We start from the raw sequence: 16,355 nt of genomic DNA on the forward strand, positions 1-16,355 counted from the left end.
GTTTATGTGATGCTACAGCTGGGTGTATATGCAGTGCTTTGCATAGTAGACACTTGTCTCGCATCAGATGGCTTATAATATATCATCAAAGGGCATTCATGACAAAAGAAGTAGAATTGTAAGATATCTAATACTACAGATCACTAGTACGGCTTCACACCTGCCAACTGCAACAGTCTCTCACTCCTCACCGGCTTGGTAAGAGGTTCGTCCCTCTCCAACGGATCCACCACTTCCTCTCCATCCACTTTCACCATCGCCTTCCCATGTGTGAACAAGTTCGTATGCGGCCAGTGTGTAGTTGTCTCATATGCCTCGAATAATTCCTTCTTCTTCTGCCGATCCTCCTCACTCATCCACGCCGCCGGCGTATATGTCGCATAAACAATGGTGCGCACCAGATCCGAGGTCCCGAACTGAGCCCAGTGCATCTGTCTGGAGTCCCAAAGGATCAAATCTCCTGGTTCAGCACAGACCTTGATCAACTCGCACCCACGCTCGCGGTACCAGTCTAAATCCTTGTCATGGAAGGGATGGAAGTCCTTGTGTTTGGCGGTGCGCCAGGGCGTGGGGCCAGTGACCGGGTTCTCTTCGAAGAATTGGTCAAAGAGCGGCGCGGAACCCTTCATTACAATGAGTCCACCGTCATCGGGGCCCGAGTTAGAGAGATTGACAATGCCCTGGACACAGACCAGACCTTTGCGTTCGGGCGCTTGGTCGCAGTGGGGCCAGGGCTGAGAATCGTAGGCGCCTACAATGGATTGAGGGAGGGTGATGTTCACTGTGTCGAAGGAGACGACGAGCTCGTCGGTGCCCCAGAGTTTGGCGAAGGGAGCAATGACGTCTGGCTCGCTGTAGCCATGGTTTAGCAAGATGGATCTCTAGAGAGGAGGGAAGAGAGACGTGACTTACCACCGGACGTCCCAGACATACTTCTCGTGCGCAGCAGAGAAGTGCAGGTACATGCCGCCTTTCCAGCTCTGTGGGAGGTTTTCCTTCTTCCAGGTGGACTTGTCGTTGCGATCAAAGCCAAGGCCGAATGATTCGAGCCAGGTCAGGGCTTCGCTTTGGTATTCGCTGGCGCGCTCTTTGCTCAGCACGCCTTTGATGACAGCGTAACCGTCACGAAAGAAGTCATCACGGAAGTCACCATATTGAGGCTGCTGTGTCTGGATGGACTGAAGCTTCCCCGGGGCAGGGGATGGGATGGGCTCCGGAGTATCGACACGGGAGGGTGCCATATTAAGGACGCTTGACTTGGAAGGAATATGGTTGAAGTGTAAAATTGCAATAAAGGATCTCCTGGATGGCTAAGCAAATGGTACTTTGAGAATATACAGCTTTGGTGACGTCGAGGGCTTCGGCGGCAAGAGGAGCTTTTGCGCGCTTTTATCCCTCCAGCTGGATCTCCAGCCAGGGTAATTGATCCGAACTGATCCCCTTAGACACGGCCGAGCCCATCCTCATCCGAGATAGTAATCGCCACTTCCCATGACCTAGTCATTGTGCCCGAACTCATGAATTGCCGAACGGTCAGCAGAGCTCAAGACGAGCATGCAAACTCGCCCGAGCTCGGCCGTGCTGGGGGTATAGCCGCGATAGCACGATCCGACAATGCGCCATGTCCACAACCCGACAACCAGAGAGAAAAGCAAGAGCTCACATTGATTTGTAACTTCACGCTTAGTATTTTCTTGAAAAGCACATAGTGGTGGGCGCGTGGCATTGTTCATAAGGAGCTCGACAATCTCTGGCATTCCCGTCCATATTGCGATCAATACTTTTCAAAATGCCTTCTCCGGTACCTGTTGCGACTCGTCCAATTGACAAGCCCACCGTGGGCAGAAACAATTACCAGCCGTTTGGGTTTCGTGAAGAAGTTCTACCCAAAGGCTGGAACAAAGATGGCTCGCGTCCCTTGCCTTGTGACATCCATGCATCGCACGACGTGGGTATCCAGGTCCGGGATGGAAGCACATTATATTGCGACATCTATCGTCCTACAGACACCACCAAACCTGTACCCGCAATCTTAGCATGGAGCCCCTTTGGGAAGAAGTTCAATGGAATTAGCATGTTGAAGTTCCTCCCCTGGGGTCTAGGGATTCCTCAAGGCGTGCTGAGCGGCCTGGAGAAATTCGAAGGGCCTGATCCAGCTGAGTTTGTGCCTCGAGGCTTCGCCATCATCAACGTCGATGCCCGTGGTTCTGGCGATTCAGACGGCACAGTAGGTATCATGGGCACCCAGGAAGCCGAGGACGGTTACGACGTGATCGAGGCCGTGGCTAAGATGCCCTGGTGCAATGGAAACGTTGGTCTAGCAGGAAACTCACACTTGGCCATCGTCCAGTGGTTTATCGCTGCGTTGCACCCGCCATCACTCAAGGCTATTGCTCCTTGGGAAGCATGCGGTGACCTCTATCGAGAGCAGTTCGTGCGAGGAGGAGTCTTCGATGCGGGCTTGTTTGATTTCATCATCGATCATAATATCCAGGGCCACGGGGGTGTGGAAGACTTTCACGAGATGTATCGACGATATCCGCTTGCGAACAGCGCATACTGGAAGGATAAACGACCAGATCTCAGCCAGATCAGCATACCCGCCTATATCACCGCTTCGTACACCAGTTTTGTGCACACGATGGGGTCGCTTCGCGGATGGCTCCAGACCCAATCGTCGGATAAATGGCTGCGACTCTGCCCATGGCAGGAATGGTACGATATGTGGAATTGCAAGGAATCTGCCGCTGAGCTCGCATCCTTTTTCGACCGCTATTTGAATGGCACCGACAATGGATGGGAGAAGACACCCAGGGTACGGACTACCATATTGCGATTTAATCAAGATCCGTTGTACAACATCGCAGAGGAGGACTACCCAATTCCACGCACCGAATATCGCAAGATGTACTTTCACCCCGAAGGCCGTCTCAGCGATGACGCCCCCAGTGGGGTTTCATCAGTGTCATATAACTCAGAGAAGTACCAAGACTGCGCGAGCTTCACCCACACTTTCTCCAGCCGAACAAGATTGGCGGGGATCCCCAAAGCAGTGGTATACATGTCGTGTCCAGACTTTCATGATCTTGACGTGTATGTTCTTATAAGGAAGCTTGACGCGCAAGGAAAGGCACTGCTCAATCTCAACATTCCGTGGTCATCAATAGCGAAATTCGGCGTCGGTCCAGACGATGTTGACAGCATCTCTCCTCGGGAGAAGAACAATCTCATGTTCCATGTCGGGTCCTTGGGGATCTTACGGGCTTCACGCCGAGCCATTGACCCTGCCAGGTCACTTCATGAGAACTTTCCCTTTCACCCACATGACCGCGATGAATACATCACCCCTGGAGACATTGTGAAGCTGGAGATCGGCATATGGGCGATGGGAGTGGAATATGAGGCAGGAGAAAGCATACGGGTCGAAGTGCATGGAAACAGTCCATTGCTGCGGGGTGAGTTCAAAGAAGACGGGGAATTCCAGGAACTGGCATCACATGGAACACACGTGCTCCATCTGGGGGGTGAACATTCTTCGCATATCGTTCTGCCGTTCGTATGACCGGGCACGATGCGCCGAATACAGTGACATATAGACATGTAGGCTAGCTTGCAGAGAACTTTGCTACTATCACGCAAGTAATGGTATGAACAAGATTTCGAATTTGCTTTATTTCCTAACTAAACATGGCCTGGGGCATTGCTGCAGAGCCCAATCATAGGCGCCATCAGCACCAGTAAGGGTCATACAGCATAGCCGCTCCCCCAGGTATAACACCTCCAAGTAATGTGTGAATCAGAGATGCCTTAATCGCGTCCGTCAAGTAACAAGGTTGGTGTGCCGAACGCCTATTTCATCCCACTCTCAACCGGAACCCATCAGCCCTTTAGCCCCGAAAGGAGAGCCAGAAGGGCTCCAGGAAGAGAGATGGGTTCATATAGAACACACTAGGCTTTCATCATCTGCAATATCACGTTAGTGAATAGGAAAAAGGAAGTCAAAAGTCAAAGGTAGCACTCACTTTTACAAAACTTGGAAGGATGAAGAGGGAAGAAATGACGGCGCCGGAAATTTTGCTTTTAATTGGCAGTGTGGAGGACGCTAGACCCGTCATAGAAGGCGGCGTGTCATATTCTGCTCAGAGTTTCCGCCCGGCGGTGCCTGGCAATTTCCCGATTCCCCGATTAGTTATGAGTCCATCTCGAAGGCATCGTGCCATTGCATTACCACCCCAGGAGGCTTTGGATTATTGTGGCTGACCTCTTCTACGTCTCAATCTTCCTCTCGGGCTGGTTTGCGCAGCAAGATGTATCTCGCCAGGGCGGTCCGATGCCCCCCTCACCTCCGCGCGACCTACGTGGAGATCTCCAACTACTTCCGCGGCAGACAACTCGGTCGGCTTTCAGCATTGCAGGCTCACAGCTCCCCTGTGCGATCGTTCCATGATTTCAGTGAAAAGCACCGCTCCAATGTGACCTCGTCGGAGTTCCTAGATAAGTTCAAACAATCGAGTTCGTCATCCTGCCAACCAATGCAATCCTTCCAGCAGTTCTAGCACATACGACCAAGTTGCATCCTCGCACTCGGAAATGCTAACCTCCCGTTCCCAAAGTGGAATTCCCCCAGACAACATTGGATATCGACACCTTGTATTCGCAGGATTACGAAGGCCAATCCGTACTCCTCCATGGCTACCTGGACAAACGCGATGACATGGGGAAAGAGCTCTCGTTCGCCCGCTTGTATGATCACACAATGGGTCGTACCATACAGCTTCTCTCAAACTCACAAAGCAATACTCTGCCCCAGCTCAAGAAGATCAGCAGGGGTAGCCCAGTGGTTGTTCAAGGGACAGTTAAGCGCAGGGTGACAAAGACTGCCGAGGAGGAGCGCAACGATTACTTGGAGATCGCGCTGGAATCAATTCAACCGCTAAACGAGTTTCCCCGCGAGATTGTGCTATTCGGAAAGAACATCGTTCACCCGCCTAAGCATCGCCACCTTCAACTGCGAAGCGATAAAGAGCTGCGTGATGCTCTCCGGTTCCGAGCGCAAGCGCGCAATGTCTGCCGGGAGACGCTGGAACAGCTGAAGCCAGCGTTCGTTGAGATAGAGACACCTTTGCTGTTCAAGTCGACTCCGGAGGGTGCTCGTGAATTCATCGTCCCGACCAGGAAGAGGGGGAAAGCCTACGCTCTTCCTCAGAGCCCGCAGCAATATAAGCAGATTCTCATGGCAAGTGGAATCCCGAGATATTTCCAGTTCGCGCGCTGCTTCCGTGACGAAGACCTCCGCGCCGATAGACAGCCGGAGTTCACTCAGGTAAGGTTCTAGTGACACCATACAGGATAACTGCTGATTCAGGATTGTAGCTGGATCTGGAAATGGCTTTTGCTGCCGGACAAGATGTCATGGCCGTTGTTGAGGAAATAATCCGCGGCCTGTGGGGGAACATGATGCGTGAGCCAGTCCCTTCAGGTCCGTTCCGTCGAATGACTTACCAGGAGGCAATGACTCGCTATGGTTCGGACAAGCCGGACACCCGCCATGGAATGGAGATTCATCGTGTCGAGCACCTCCTTCCTGCCGACCTTGTGTCGAAGATCACCCCTCTGACAGATCCAATCGTTGAAGCCTTCAAGATGGATACCGTCGAGCAGCTACCGTCAGCAACTCGCGAATTTGTTTCACGGTTCTTCGACTCTACCGAGGGCGAGCCATTCAACAAGAACCCCGATGGTGCACCAGGAATATTCATCTATGACGAAGGACAACCCCTGAAGGGCCTGGGACCTCTCGGGTTCGAAGCAGCCGAAAAGATCCAAGAGATGCTAGACCTTAGTCACGGCGACCTGCTCATCCTTCAAGCTCGCCCACAAGGCCCTTTCGCCGGTGGTGCAACCCAACTCGGCAGCATCCGCCGCGCTATGGCTGCCGCCTCCATCTCCGAGGAACTAAGAGAAGCGCCCCCAGGCTTCGAGTTCCTCTGGATAGTCGACTTCCCTCTATTCAGTCCCACGGATGCCTCCGAACCCGGCCAAGGTGGTACTGCCGGCCTCTCCGCCACCCACCACCCCTTCACAGCCCCAAAGACCTCTTCGGACGTCGACCTCCTCAGCAAAGACCCCACTAAAGCCCTCGCGGACCACTACGACCTCGTTGTCAATGGCGTCGAGCTCGGCGGCGGTAGTCGCCGTATTCATTGCGCCCTGACCCAGAACTACATCTTCAAGGAAATCCTGAAGATGCCCAAGGAGCGCATCGACGAGTTCCAGCATCTCCTGAATGCCTTGTGGGCCGGATGTCCCCCGCACGCTGGGTTCGCGCTGGGCTTCGATCGGCTCATCACTGTCATGTTGGGCAAGGAGTCGGTTAGGGATGTCATTGCGTTCCCGAAGATCGGAAAGAAGGGCGAGGATGCGATGGTTAAAGCGCCTGGTAAGATCAGTGAGGAGGTCGCGAGGTTGTATAATATTAAGTTGAAATGATGCTGTGGTAATGTATGAGGTGTATGGATGTATCTCATGAACATCTCTTGTATGATAGATAGATTAACTGTTCTTCACTCTGTATCTATTATGTTTTTTAGAATTCGGAAGTCTCGACTGGTGTTCACCACACACTACCAGACAATAGTAAGCGTGAACTTCGCGAGAGTGTGCCCCTGATAGAAAGGCAGGGTTGATGTAGAATATAGAAAGCAAGAAAGCCGAACGTAACCATAAGGTCTCCGGGAAAGAATAGTTCAAAGTAGCTGCTGTTGTACAGAACGCCGACCAAAACGGGAATCTAATACATCCATGAAATACATATAAGATCAAGGGTAAGTGGTGGGGAGTACACTGAATCCTCCCTCTTTTTCTAGGTTTCTTTCATTTATTCGGTTCCGATCGGAGCAGGATCTTGGTCATACGACGCGAGTCGCCGCTGCCTTGGAGCGCGAGGCAGCCACAGCAGAAGCAGTACCTTCCTCTTCCTCGTCAACATACACATACTCATCCTCTAGCTCATCCGGCTGCCCGAAAATTTGACGCCATACACCATCCCAGAGCCCCTTCTTGGTGACGAGACCACCCACCAGCAGAACCGGAAGCTGCCAGATACTAGCCCAGAAGAGACCTCTCGCCGTTCCGTTGGCGCCCTGGTGCTTCCAGAAATGGTACGCCTCCTTCACCAACCAAGCATTCGCGACCGAGCTGCTAACCAAGAATCCGTGACCGACGACTCCGACCCACCAGAGTCCAATGGAGATGGGGAACATGAGGATGGAATAGCGCAGCGCGACGCGGGCGTTCATAGCAGGGTTCTTCCAGCAGAGCATCTTGTAGCCGGCGCGCTTGTACTCTTCGCGGATGGTATGAGACAAGGCGTTGAAGTGGGGGAATTGCCATGCAAACAGAATACCGCCAAGCAGCCAACCACCGATGCTGTCTTGGCTGAAGAGCATGTCCCGCCAGGTATCGTGGCCCGTGGTAGCGGTTTGGCCGGCAGCAGCGACCCAGCCCATCAATGGGGGAATACCGCCTACAATGGCGCCGACCCAGGTGTTGATGACATGGAGGCGCTTGAGCGGGGTGTAGATGAAGCCGTATAGGATGATGTTGCTTGCTGAGAGGGCCGCGACAGTGGGGTTAGTACCGAAGTAGAGCATGCCGACACCGGTGAGGGCAGTCGCGAGAGCGAAGAGTACGGCGGCACGGCGGGAAATAAGGCCACGGACGAGAGGCCTGTTGCGGGTGCGCGACATGAGAGCATCGTATTTCGGCTCCAGAAACATATTGATGGTGTTGGCGCTGCAGCTGGAGAGGAAGGTGCCCGCCGTCAGGTAGAGGAAGGTTAGGGTTGAGGTGGAGAGGGTCGGTAACGGAGTCATGGACGGATCGAGCGTAAGGAGGGACGAGATCGGATACAGGCCATAGGCGGAGGTGGTGCTCAGCACGATGAGGACGGAGAGGCGAGGCTTGCAGAGGGCGAGGAAAGCAGCCATCTTACGGCGGAGGGAAGAGGTGGGCTGGGCGGAAGAGAAGGCGGATAGCTGTGCGGAGGCATCGGGGGGAATGACATGTTCAGAATCGGCGGTTTGGGCGTTCGCTTCTTCCTTTAAACGCTTCCTCCGGCGATGAGGGAGCTCTGGTTGTGTGGATTCGGAGGCAGACGTAGAGGCATCGACGCGGTGGTCTGATGGGAGAGGAGATGTCGCGCTAGAGGAGACATTGCCGCCGGAGAGCGAGGAGGCAATGCCATTCTTGCTCGGAGTGCCATCTTCGGCGCGATTGGCCGAGAAATAAGTCTTATTTAGAGCCGACTGAGCGGAATGGCCGTCTGCAATGCCCGAGTGGGATCGAAAGGACGAGGTGAAGGTGCGGAGAGCGGCGGGGAAGGTTCGAGGGGTCCGATTTCGATGTAGAAGACATTGGGAGCATATCCTGCTAGGATCGCCTGGCGACCCTATCCTCCGCAGCGAGGAGCGAAGGAGACTCATGGCGGAGTCCTGCTGTGGTTCTGGTCAACCAAGATTCCGAATCTACGCTGCGGAAGTTGAAGCTCAAGCCGCAAGACGAAGAAAAGCCGCGGTGGACGGGAGCGACCAAACCCGCAATTCCGGAGATGCGTTGGTTCTTTGTTGGTCTTTTTTGTTGTCCTTGCGTCGTCCGCCTTTCTTCTACTCAACCACCTCCCCGCTGGCCTCGTCGGACCTCCTGCTTCAATCCCACGGTCCCTATCCTCAGTCAACATGGACGCGATCCAGAAAACCATCGTCGATCCCCTCCAACCCCTCCTCCGCCCCGTCGTTTCGGCCTTGCCCGAACCGGTTCACGATGCGATCATTTCGCTGATCGGCTCCTCCTGCCACAACAGCCTCGTGGTCGATCTTGACGTGAGCAAGGACCCGGCGTGCACCTCCCTTGCTATTTCGAAGGCACTTGGTATTGCTATCGTCGGAGCTAGCGGCATTGTCAAGGTGCCCCAGATCCTCAAGCTGATCGGCTCCCGCTCATCTGCCGGTGTTTCCTTCGTTTCGTACGCCCTCGAGACCGCCAGTCTTCTGATTACGCTGTCATATAGCGTGCGCAACCAGTTCCCGTTCAGCACCTTCGGCGAGACGGCTTTGATTGCGGTACAAGATGTAGTCGTGGGCGTGCTGGTATTGACATTTGCGGGCCGGTCTTCCGCTGCGGCGGCCTTCATTGCCGTCGTGGCAGCAAGCGTGTATGTGCTGCTTTTTGATCAGACTCTGGTGGATGCGCAGACAATGGCTATGCTGCAGGCTGGAGCTGGAGCTCTGGGTGTTGCGAGCAAGGCGCCTCAAATCTATACTATCTGGCGTGAAGGTGGCACTGGCCAGCTGAGTGCTTTTGCAGTAGGTGCACCTCGTTACTTGTCGGTAATTGTTTACTAACACATAGTCAGGTCTTCAACTATCTCGCTGGTTCCCTGTCTCGCATCTTCACCACCCTCCAAGAGGTTGACGACAAGCTGATCCTGTACGGCTTCATTGCCGGGTTCACTCTCAACCTCATTCTGGCCGGCCAAATGCTGTACTACTGGAACAGCCCGGCCAAGTCCCAGAAGAAGGAGAAGCCCGTGGCAGCACCTACTCCCGCCAAGACGCCAGTTGCTGCCACCAGCTCGGGGGTGTCCCCAAAGCCATCAGGCAAGACGCCCACCACTCGACGCCGGGGCTAGTTGCCTTTTTGGGTTACTTCGCATCAATCCTGTTATAGAAATCTTTAATCCTCTTTTTCCTACTACAAGCATTGCAACATAGTAGACATCACCGCTGTCCCGGCACAGCCCCCGTAGTCATGAACCTCAGAATCTCATCCAATGGCACCACAGGCGCAACCACCTTAGCCCCCGCACCAGCATTAGCCCCAGACCCAGTATTCGCAGCAGCAATATCGAACTCCAGCCCAGCTCCAGCCCCGGACCTTCTCCTTGCCCCGACAACCTCCATCTCATCCGCCTCGCCCTCTCCCTCTTCACTATCACTCTCATCCTCCTCATCATCATCCTCCAACACCCTGCTCAACCCCGTAACTACATTCTCAATCCCCATCTCCCGCTCCTCCAACGTATAGTTGCCGCCCCAATTCCTCTTCCTGGCCTCCTCGTTCGCCGCGACAGGCGCCCAATCCCACAATTCAGCAATCGCATCATCACTCAACAATCTTTGTCCACTGCTGGTCTGGTATTGTCCCAGTCCTCCGGCTCCAGCATCAGAAGAAGTAGTTGGCGCCCCGGCGCGACGACCGCGCGCTACCCAATCCTCAACGCGGGGGTCTAGTTTCGTGCGCAGGACTTGCTCGAGGGCGACGTTGTTGGCGGGGACGCGCGACGGATAGGATGCGTCGGGGTAGGCGACGATGTTGGATAGGAGGTCGCGGTTATCGGAGAGGTGGTCGGAGATGGTGAGGAGGTTGTTGGAGATGATGGTTGCTTGGGATTGGAGGGATGTCCTGTCCGTATCATCATATCAGTGAAACTTGACCCGGGTGGGCTGTATGGAGTCGGCATTGGGGGGTAGGTATACCATGAGGGGAGAGGATCGCTTTGATTGAGACTGGTTATGAGAGAGGCGAGGGAATGGGTGAGTTGGATGAGGCGTTGGCGGGATTGTTCGAGGGTTTTGATTTGGTCTTGGTTGAGGGAGGACATTTTGTTCGTGTGTGAGGGTGGAAGGGGGTGATTGGTGAGGTGTGGTGGTGATATTGGGGTTTGGATCGATTGGAGATGGAGATCGGCGACAAACAATCGAGCAAGCAAGTGGGCATTGAGCTAGCTGATTGGAATGGCGGAGATGTCCGCGGAGAGGGTTGGTGCCTGAGGCGTCAGGCGCTTTGGTGTGTTGACTTCCGTCTGTATGGGTCATGTTGGAACCTTGGATATTCAGGCTTCCTTATCGAACAGCAGCACCAGCAGTCTGATGAGCCCCTGCCTTTTGCGTTTTTGAGATTTAATTTATCGGTCAAGATGAATCATACAGCTGTATCCTCGTTTTCAAGTTGATGATGCCCCGCTCAACAGGATGGGCTGGGCTGTCATCCTAGGTGGGATTATCTCCAGCTTCGTTACTTAGTATTTCTATCACACATATTATCTCCTCTCGGGCAATATATCTTGGTCATATTCAAGCTGAAGGACACTCAATGTCTCAGAAATAGGGACCACTACTTCACCAAGCGAATTCCATTCACCGGTTATATATCTTTGGCACGTACAGACTATTCTTACACAACATGCCCAATATCAGTGATTTATTCAGTAGTGAGCAGATAAACTAAGACACGTCAAGACGTCTGTTCTTTCGCCCCCGAAATAGTAAAGACACAGATAGTTTATTGGATTGAAAGCTTTTCAGTCTCATTGCTCGATGTCACGGCCATGATACATAATAGGTCTCACAGTGTACGAGGTGGCTCGCATTTGCATCTAGGAGTCTGCTCTACGGCACCAACATATTCACTCAACTACTGACAATGCTTTACTGACTCATGATTTTAAAGTTTCATTGATCGACTGATTATCACGTTGTTCTACCATTGGAAGCACATCTGCTAGATGGCTTCCCAACTCATTGACTGCTGCTGTACAGGACTTCGACATCCGAGAGACAGTCCGTCAGATCACCCTGTTAACCGAGAACCGTTCAACAGTTCTGGCCGCCAGTCAAAGGCATTCCCTGAGGCTCAAAGCCCTGAAGCCCAGAGTCCACGCTGTTGTCTGGGAAAATACCAATAGAAGCAAACCCGAACGTCGCATGGTTGGCTTGATCATACATCTGGACGGAAAGCACATTGCCCTCGTTCCACTCTGTGCCCGCAAAGCACTCAACTTGGTTTTCGATTTGGCTAAAGGCGTCGGCTCCATTGAAGGTAATATCACCCGGGTCGGCGCTGGAGGCTTCAGAACCAAACCGACCCTCCATCAAGTGCTCGTTGAGTCGCTCGTGCTTGTAAAACTCGTCGCGTTTCTCCTGGGTCGCGTGGTGGGTGGGATGGCCCGCGTACGAGATGGTAAAGTGCACACCACCTTCGCCGGTATCACGAGAGGTGAGTTCCATGGGACCATACTTGTGGTGGTTAAAGCGGAACATTGGCGCAAAGGGATGGACACTGGAGTCACGGCGGGCCAACTTATGAGAATCGGGTGCGTATCCGACGAAGTCGACTTCATCGGTCGACAGGCTGCGCAAAGCGTTATGAACGAAGTGGTTGTGGGCTTTTTGTGAAGTCATGTTCTTTGCGGGCAGGCTATCCAGGTCTCGCGCAAATGTTTGCAGGTCAATCTGTTCCAGACCAGACTGCAGCCAGGCGTTTGCGGCAACGCCCAAATATCCTTTGGATTGAGCGAACTTTTTCGCCGCGGATACCTCACCACCCACGCCAACGATGGTGCTGAGAAGACCAGTGATACAATAGAAGATATTGTCGGCTTGACCCTCGTTTTGGGCGCAGGTATTGATGGTGCTTGCCAGGCCAGCACCAGTGAGAACAAGGTTGAAGGCATGCCATGCTAGACCTATGGCCCAAGGGGCCACCACGAGAGTGACATCCTCCGTCGTTCTCACATCAGCACCGGTGGTCACTGCGAGCTCGTGGATGTGCTCCGCCGTACCATTGTGGTTCAGATAGAGACCTTTCCAATTTTCCCGTGGGCCTGGGTCGAGAGCACTCCAGTTGAAGCCCTCCGGGGTCCACTTATCAACAACAGCAACGGCGCAAGTTGCAAGGCCAAGGGCAAGTATGGGAGACAGGGGCGTCCCGAAAAGACTGATTCGGACCATTCTGTCAAGGTTTGTAGAGAATGTGAGACAAATTATGAGGTATGATACTTATGTTGCTTGCTGTTATGGTTCTGGGAAGATTTCCCTTGGGGAGGAGGCCCAATTTATGTCTTGAGCCCGGGTTTGACTGCAACTCGATCTATCGCTCATAGCGCAGACTCCTTCGATTCCATACTCAGATGAAGGCCGGGGCGAGTCCTCCTGCTCGTGCGATTTCGCAGCCTTCAAGATGACCAATATGGATTATGCACAGATCACCAGCACCCTGATGTAACGTTTTGGGAAACGATGCTTCCTTCGACAAGGATACATTCGACCAGGAAGACACGCCCTGTGACGAGTGCTTAGCAGCCAATGGTACCTTGACGGCCTGCAGTGACCCATCTCGAATTTCTGTTATTAACATTTGGCAATTCGACAGAAGCATGCCGATCTGCCCTATCACAAACTTTGCTGTCAGATTCATATTTACTAGTCACCACTCCACATTAGCGACAGCTTCCAACCTGATATAATCCTTGCGATGTAAGCTCCGATTTAAGACATGGCCATACAGATGACAATGAGAGTGTTGGGACGGGGCCACTGAGGTCAGAAGGAACAACGAAGGCTATCAGTGTTCGATTCAACGAGTTATGATGACCGACCTAGTAGCGAACCCTGAATGCTTTACAGAGAGATGGTTGGGATGATCCGTAATCGGATCAATGGACAAGGATTATCTGAGGAGACCAAGGAGCAAGTATGGAGTGGTGCATGAGTTGTTGATTGGTCAATTTAATATGCTGATATATCTTGATCCATCCTGAAGAACCAGTGGATCCTTGTAAGCAGGGCCTCCACAGAAGGAGCGCATTAGAGATGCAGGGTCCTGGCGATCGGAAGAGGGCATCCGTACTCCTGAGGTCGGTATACCTTCCTTTACTGGCAATTGCATTGTGGTTATAGCGCTTCTCGTGAACTATACTCTGAGAGCGATAGTGTCCAGCCTGGACAATTCTTGTCGCAGTCGTGAGTGTATGCACACGGGACCGCGGGTTCCAAATTGACATATTCTACAGATTTAATACAACGTTAATACAGCAGCAAGGTCCATGGGATTCATTGGTGATGCGACCAATACACCAACGCTGTCCCTCTTTCTCACTATGAGTTGCTGAGCAATGATTTTGAAGGCATGCATTCATTGACGGGTCCGAGGAATCACTACATGTTCCGAAGAAGCACACTGCCCACAGGATGACCCCTCAAGTGGGCCACAGGGCGTCGGCAATAGAATGGTCATGTAACGGCAACGTCTCACAATCTCACATGAGTTATTTTTCGGTTCTTACTATGCCTGCTTAACCAAGCAGCTAAGCCCTACCGACACAGTAAGACTGTTCGCACAGACAGCCGAGCCACTAAAACAAGAAATTTGTGGGCAGTGGATTCCACAGGATTTGGTGCTGGTTGATGGGCTTAACTAGTGCTGAATCATACCATGAGAGGGTCTCCAAATCGGAATTTCCCTATCCAGCTGAACCGAGCAGCCATGCGCGTTGGCACATTCCACCGCCGTGAGTCAATTGGCTGTGTTATTTAGCTAGAATGTGACAGGAACTTGAATGAGACAAAATCACCTTCATAGCGAATCGGCAAATGTAAGCAACAGTATTGGGAAGTATTCACCACTCATGGTCTCGATTTATGTAGCCTTATGGGGGGGGTCTGAGTCAGAAATGGAGAAGTTGTCATCATAGTACTTCAGTGAGCGCCCCGGAATCAGCTACGCGAACCGTGATAGGCAGATACTCATCGTGCTAGGGTCTCACAACTAACATTATCAGACCTGGTGGTGAATCCTTGTCTCTGGAAACCTATCCACCCCCTCCATGTCCTGATCTTCCACCTTGCGATCATAACACAGATACACCATGGCTGTGGACGGGGAGAAGACCGCGGCCGGGGAGGCCTCCGAGGCCACACCGTTGCTGCAAAAGGCGGCACTCTTCGTGTCTCCGCAGGCATGTCAACAACATCAACTACTGCTCCGATGTTTCTCGAACTTGAAACAGAGAACCTCTAAAACGGCAGGTCTATTTAAGACGGAGTATGACCACGAAATCAATTCTGAAGTAGACCCGATAGCTCGACAGTCGATGATGGAGGAACGTCGATGGTCAATCTATGTCTCACGCGCTGTCCATCGATTTTCCGTTTGGTGGGCTCTTTTACCAGCAGATCCGGAAATACCAGGTATTGAATCGGAGAAGCCGTATGGGCACCACGGCGGATGGATCTGGACAAGGGATCAGTTACCTCCATTAGGTAGGCATTGGAAAGCTCACTACTCAGAGAAGATGACTCACTGACTGGCGTGAGACAGATGTTCTGATGGTTTTACATGCTTTGATACTACATCATAAATCCTTCGGAGAGGATTGTTTACGACATAAGAAGATGGCACAATGGAACGAAGGGTTCCCCCTCCAGCTAGCCTCTCAATGTATCGACACAGATAGCCTCAAATATTTGTGTCCCGAGTCCTGTAAACTAAACTTCGAAAGCATGACAAAGTTGGCCTGGGACAATCCTGATGACGCCGAGAGTGTGTCTATTGGGTGCCCCCGATGTCAGGACCAAAATGTTGTGCCGTGGACGACGCGGCGCAGAAAAGGCCTTGCAGATGATTCGTATCAAGTCTGCCAATCGTGCAAGTATGTCCTGGGAAAAACCGCTTTTATTGTCCGAAAGCTTCGTCAGGATTTGCATCTACTGCTGGATAAAGGCATTCCATTGCCAGGGACATGCTGGAGCGTGGAGGATGGTCACGGCACTTTGGCTCCAAACAAGGCGCCAAATGAGTTCGTTAAACGTTATCTCATGGACACGCTTCTGGAAGAGACGCGCCCGACGAATCTTTTCCCAGATATAACTCAAATACTCGAATTACTCGGCCAGACAGTTGTGAAGCAAGCTCTGCCTATCGTGCATGATATCTTTGAGCACTATCTATACGTGGAAAATTCTTCCTGTGATCTGAGCGCGGCGGTTAGAAGGATGTTGAAGTCGGCAACAGCAGCGCAGGATATTATTCTGTCGGAGACCGAATTCCACTCGCCACAAATGCAGACCCAATACGTTGATTATTTGCGAGGCCAAGGCAAGGGATTCTGGTCACGAAGTCCTGATCTTTCCGAAATAAACTTGATGGATCCTATCATGTGGGTATGGAGCACACATTTGCTGACGCCGCATTCATACTATGAGTTCTTCCGGCGTGTGGGCAATGGTCTGCCAGTGGATTGGCAGCCACCTCATTCTCCGAAGTGCAGGTTATGTCATACGATGCGCCCGCCTTCATTTGCTCGTCGATTCTTCCAAGGACTTGTTTCCCTATCAGCGTGGAAGGAGTTCATGGAGGCCGCCGCGTAGGGAGCTATACACGATCTCGCTTCGCCGGGCACTTGAGAGACGATGGAACGCCACCAATATTGACTTGTCATCTCGTTAGCAGGCACGGGATACAGGGATGTTATATTTCTCATCAAAGTGGTCAACAAGAAATTGGCTATTCTCCTTAGG

The 16,355-nt window shown here is 52.5% G+C and overlaps 8 protein-coding genes across 8 annotated transcripts; 4 read left to right on the forward strand and 4 right to left on the reverse strand.

Moving 5' to 3' along the window:
- Nucleotides 1–143: 143 nt before the first annotated feature.
- BDQ94DRAFT_165257 (phytanoyl-CoA dioxygenase family protein) lies at nt 144–1,241 on the reverse strand (the record flags this gene model as incomplete). The annotated part of the gene is made up of 2 exons (XM_026770254.1): nt 144–852; nt 913–1,241. 2 exons carry the CDS (start codon nt 1,239–1,241, stop codon nt 144–146), a joined length of 1,038 nt encoding a protein of 345 aa, XP_026632571.1.
- Nucleotides 1,242–1,708: 467 nt separating this feature from the next.
- BDQ94DRAFT_176995 (CocE/NonD family hydrolase) lies at nt 1,709–3,562 on the forward strand (the record flags this gene model as incomplete). The annotated part of the gene is made up of 1 exon (XM_026772799.1): nt 1,709–3,562. Exon 1 carries the CDS (start codon nt 1,790–1,792, stop codon nt 3,560–3,562), a length of 1,773 nt encoding a protein of 590 aa, XP_026632572.1. The 5' UTR covers nt 1,709–1,789.
- A 666-nt stretch (nt 3,563–4,228) lies between these two features.
- Nucleotides 4,229–6,699, forward strand: BDQ94DRAFT_6404 (aspartate--tRNA ligase MSD1). Its single transcript, XM_026776237.1, has 3 exons — nt 4,229–4,512; nt 4,614–5,323; nt 5,374–6,699. Exons 1-3 carry the CDS (start codon nt 4,308–4,310, stop codon nt 6,487–6,489), a joined length of 2,031 nt encoding a protein of 676 aa, XP_026632573.1. The 5' UTR covers nt 4,229–4,307; the 3' UTR covers nt 6,490–6,699.
- On the reverse strand, nt 6,663–8,605 carry cox10 (protoheme IX farnesyltransferase). The gene has a single exon (XM_026776240.1). The coding sequence runs from the start codon at nt 8,481–8,483 to the stop codon at nt 6,909–6,911; it is 1,575 nt and encodes a 524-aa protein (XP_026632574.1). The 5' UTR covers nt 8,484–8,605; the 3' UTR covers nt 6,663–6,908.
- A 130-nt stretch (nt 8,606–8,735) lies between these two features.
- On the forward strand, nt 8,736–9,688 carry BDQ94DRAFT_165261 (putative monosaccharide-P-dolichol utilization protein; the record flags this gene model as incomplete). Its single annotated transcript, XM_026770255.1, has 2 exons — nt 8,736–9,362; nt 9,413–9,688. 2 exons carry the CDS (start codon nt 8,736–8,738, stop codon nt 9,686–9,688), a joined length of 903 nt encoding a protein of 300 aa, XP_026632575.1.
- Nucleotides 9,589–10,748, reverse strand: med8 (RNA polymerase II mediator complex subunit MED8). Its single transcript, XM_026776238.1, has 2 exons — nt 10,536–10,748; nt 9,589–10,461 (listed from the first exon to the last, which is right to left on the reverse strand). The coding sequence occupies exons 1-2, from the start codon at nt 10,658–10,660 to the stop codon at nt 9,777–9,779; spliced, it is 810 nt and encodes a 269-aa protein (XP_026632576.1). The 5' UTR covers nt 10,661–10,748; the 3' UTR covers nt 9,589–9,776.
- Nucleotides 10,749–11,651: 903 nt separating this feature from the next.
- On the reverse strand, nt 11,652–12,788 carry BDQ94DRAFT_165263 (uncharacterized protein; the record flags this gene model as incomplete). Its single annotated transcript, XM_026770256.1, has 1 exon — nt 11,652–12,788. One exon carries the CDS (start codon nt 12,786–12,788, stop codon nt 11,652–11,654), a length of 1,137 nt encoding a protein of 378 aa, XP_026632577.1.
- Nucleotides 12,789–14,704: 1,916 nt separating this feature from the next.
- BDQ94DRAFT_165264 (uncharacterized protein) lies at nt 14,705–16,205 on the forward strand (the record flags this gene model as incomplete). Its single annotated transcript, XM_026770257.1, has 2 exons — nt 14,705–15,098; nt 15,157–16,205. The coding sequence occupies 2 exons, from the start codon at nt 14,705–14,707 to the stop codon at nt 16,203–16,205; spliced, it is 1,443 nt and encodes a 480-aa protein (XP_026632578.1).
- Nucleotides 16,206–16,355: the final 150 nt, after the last annotated feature.

The sequence above is a fragment of the Aspergillus welwitschiae genome, assembly GCF_003344945.1.
Source record: "Aspergillus welwitschiae strain CBS 139.54b unplaced genomic scaffold BDQ94scaffold_1, whole genome shotgun sequence".
NCBI lineage: Eukaryota > Fungi > Ascomycota > Eurotiomycetes > Eurotiales > Aspergillaceae > Aspergillus > Aspergillus welwitschiae.